The sequence below is a fragment of the Priapulus caudatus genome, unplaced genomic scaffold (assembly GCF_000485595.1).
Source record: "Priapulus caudatus unplaced genomic scaffold, Priapulus_caudatus-5.0.1 Scaffold366, whole genome shotgun sequence".
Lineage (NCBI taxonomy): Eukaryota > Metazoa > Priapulida > Priapulimorpha > Priapulimorphida > Priapulidae > Priapulus > Priapulus caudatus.
The window spans coordinates 21,376-24,643 of NW_014577427.1; the positions used below are offsets into that span (position 1 = coordinate 21,376).

The 3,268-nt window shown below is 45.5% G+C and overlaps 1 protein-coding gene across 1 annotated transcript in view; it reads right to left on the reverse strand.

Annotated features, from left to right (window-relative positions):
* LOC106809585 (sodium/potassium/calcium exchanger 3-like) overlaps positions 1 to 3,268 on the reverse strand; it is a gene marked incomplete at its 3' end in the record, with an annotated part of 19,282 nt that overhangs the window by 12,326 nt on the left and 3,688 nt on the right. Inside the window, exons 2-3 of the mRNA XM_014812718.1 lie at positions 2,498 to 2,686; positions 1,383 to 1,565 (exon numbers count right to left, since the gene is read on the reverse strand). Of these exons, the coding sequence (XP_014668204.1) occupies positions 1,383 to 1,565; positions 2,498 to 2,686 (372 nt within the window). The remainder of the gene's footprint in view (positions 1 to 1,382; positions 1,566 to 2,497; positions 2,687 to 3,268) is intronic.

The window sequence follows — 3,268 nt, forward strand, 5'->3', positions numbered from 1 at the left end:
TTGTTGTTGTTGTTGTTGTTGTTGTTGTTGTTGTTGTTGTTGTTGTTGTTGTTGTTGTTGTGGCGGGAGCGGTGGCAGTGGTGGTTAAGGTATATATGATGCCATTATTTCGTTCCTGTAAGAAGAGTAAATAAGGTTGAATCATTGCATGAATTTGTAGCATCGTCTTTTTGCATATCCAAGTATGATAACCTTGTAATGGTTTATGTTGCTTCTGCGGAACATTAGACAAATGTTTATCTTTAGCATAAAAGACAAGGAAAAATTGCCCCTTTTACAAACTGCATCTAGAATCAAGTGTTCGTCGATATATACAGTTATGTGCTACTTGCCATCATTTGCGTGCTTTCTGTTTCATGAGCTTATTTTTAGCTTCACTAAAATTAACTTGCGGCTAAATGTATCATGAGGTTTATGTTAGTTCAATTTCCATTACATCAATTTCCCATTTTAACGTTTGCAAGCTAGCAATCTTGGTTGAATATGATCAGAAATACTATATTCTGTATGTCCGTGTATTTTCAGATTTATTAAGGCGAGTACGAGCGGTGATTTTACACATGCCGCCACATGCGATACATCACCCCTACCATCGTACATTTTTCTCCCTCATCCTTCACGCCCTACAACATAATACGTGCTCTCGATACCCGTGCCTATATGTCACGAAGATGTCACGCTTCATATCTCTATCAGCGTATGCTCCTTCCCCTGCTGCCCATATATCACCCCCCAAGGGCTTCAGATTGAACGACATGATGTTCTACTCCCTCCCACGTACATGTGGGAATGCGAAGAGTGCATCGTCGCTTCCCGGCATTATTTAAGTGCGCTAACATAACAATTAACAGAACGGTCATTAAGAGACCTAACTCTTAACTAAATGTCTGCTCTTCGTTCCTCGTGACTCTCGCGTGATACTCACGTAGGGCAGGACTGCTCATCTCCCGTTTGCTTTCGATGCGCATCTTCTGCAGGCTGGAGGCGAACGCGAAGAGACTGAGTAGTATCACAGATAACGCACATATCCTGTACCACCAGGACACCTTCAATAAATAATCCTTGTTGTACCCGACCACCTTCTCCCAGTCCGTTCGAATTTTGCCGCCCTTTGCTATCCGCCACATGATTCTGAAAGAAACAGTACGAGCCATTAAGAAACTATAGACCTTATACCCTAAAATGAAAGCATTACAGCACTCGTCAAGGTCAGCCATGACGTCATCTGTTCGAGACTGATCGTTGTGATATTGAGCACGGACAGATGGCACGCTATACTTTCTCGTGTAAAAAATATATTACTACCACGCGATTTATTTTCGGTTCGTGAACGTAGTTCAATGATAACAGAAAGACGAGAAAAATCCCATGAACAAATAAGACTACTATCGTTCCCACACCGACGTCGCTCTCTACGGAGACTCCCGCCACGGAGGTGAACAGTTCCGGCGCGGACGAGCCAGCGGCCATAAACGTTGCCCCGGCAACGTCCTCCGATAGCTCCAGCTTCTCGGATATTGCTTCGAGTGATGGCACGAAGAAATCATCACATATTATTGCTAGTGCTGAAACGAAACAGCAACGCGTGAGCGTACAGGCAGCCGAGGGAAAGTACAGGTGAGTAACAATGACAACGCCTTATGTAACGTTGTTGTGAGTATTTAGATATATATGCAAAGGCCATCCATCATTCGCAGGACGAAAATGTTTAAAAAAATCAACATATCAGCTATATATCACGCAGAAAAAGCTTTACTAGCAGGCCAATTCTGTATAACACAGGCATTGTCTAAAGGGGGCTCTGGCTGTCCTTTTCTCGGCCAAAATCTTTCAAACACCCTTTATTGTTACACAGTTACATAGTCCCATATACTATCTCAAGCATTCCTCACTTAATATATACCCGCATAAAACGAGCGTGTTACCAAAGTTATATTAAACCGTCTATATTCTCTGTATAAACCGTAACGTCAAGTCTAACCTATAATGTCGATTTACCCGGCTGCATTGTTCTATAAGCAGTATGAAATTACAAGGCACGTCTTGTTAATTAAATATTACAATTTCGGTCAATGTATTCGTTCAGGCCGTGGCAGTGACGATCATGATGTCAGTGACGATGACGATGTTGGCGGTAGCAGCGTCTCTAGCCGTCACCGTTACTGTCAGGCTGGTCAAACTGTCAACTATCAACTGTCAACTGGGTAACTGTCAGACTGTTACTGTCATACGGGTCAACCTCCCAACTGTCAACTGTCAACTGGGATACTGTCAAACTGTGACTGTCAAACGGGTTAACCTCTCAACTGCTGAACTCATGAAATTGTCAACTGTCAACTGGTCAAAAGAACTTCTAACTTCAACAAAATTTCTCCCAAACAATCCAACAACTATGACAACGAAGTACAGAAGAGCTCAAACGTAGTTGTCGCGTGATGATCAGGCTCGTAATCACGCTGCCAGTGTCACTCTAGCATGAATCTTCCATCCGACTCACCTACGAAGGTGATGAGTATGGCGAAGAGATAGAACACGAGCCAGCAGTAGGTACAGTGAGCGAGCTCGTAGTCACAGCGTTCCCACTCCACGACCTTCTTCCCGTGTGGCTTGCTTGTCGCCGAGTGAAGATCATCGATGGCCTCTGCGTTCGTCGACTGCGATAGCATGTGACGACCAAATGGAAATGCTAGAACGAGAAACGGCGCGCGGCGCTTAGCGTGGTGTAAAGATTGTAATCGGCGAATCCGGACGTACGCACGCACGCACGCACGCACGCACGCACGCACGCACGCACGTACGCACACAGATTTATACAGTTCTTATATATCGTCGCGGGTAAAAACCGCTTCCGCGGGCTATGATTTCACTTATATCGTTTCTTTCGGTATAAACACTTTTCAGCAGTTTGTTTCTCAACGAAAGCGAGAAAAAACGTTTTCCCTCGGTTCAACTACAAGCACGCCTTATATCGACGCTGTCTGCTCGCATGCAGCAGCAGCACGAAGCTTTCGCTCCGAGCGCGGCGGCCGCCACATGTACGAAGCCGAATCGTCGCACAAGACATCTCGTACTTCTTAAATAGTTTCCGACCCCGCCATCTGGAATCGTTGGTATACCTAGCACAGCTGCCCTGTCAGTGAGCAGGGCTCCCCGAGTCTCTCTCTCTCGCGCGCGCGCTCTCTCTCTCTCTCTCTCTCTCTCTCTCTCTCTTCTCTCGCTCTCCCTCTCTCTCTCCCTCTCTCTCTCTCTTCCTCTGTCTCACCCTCTC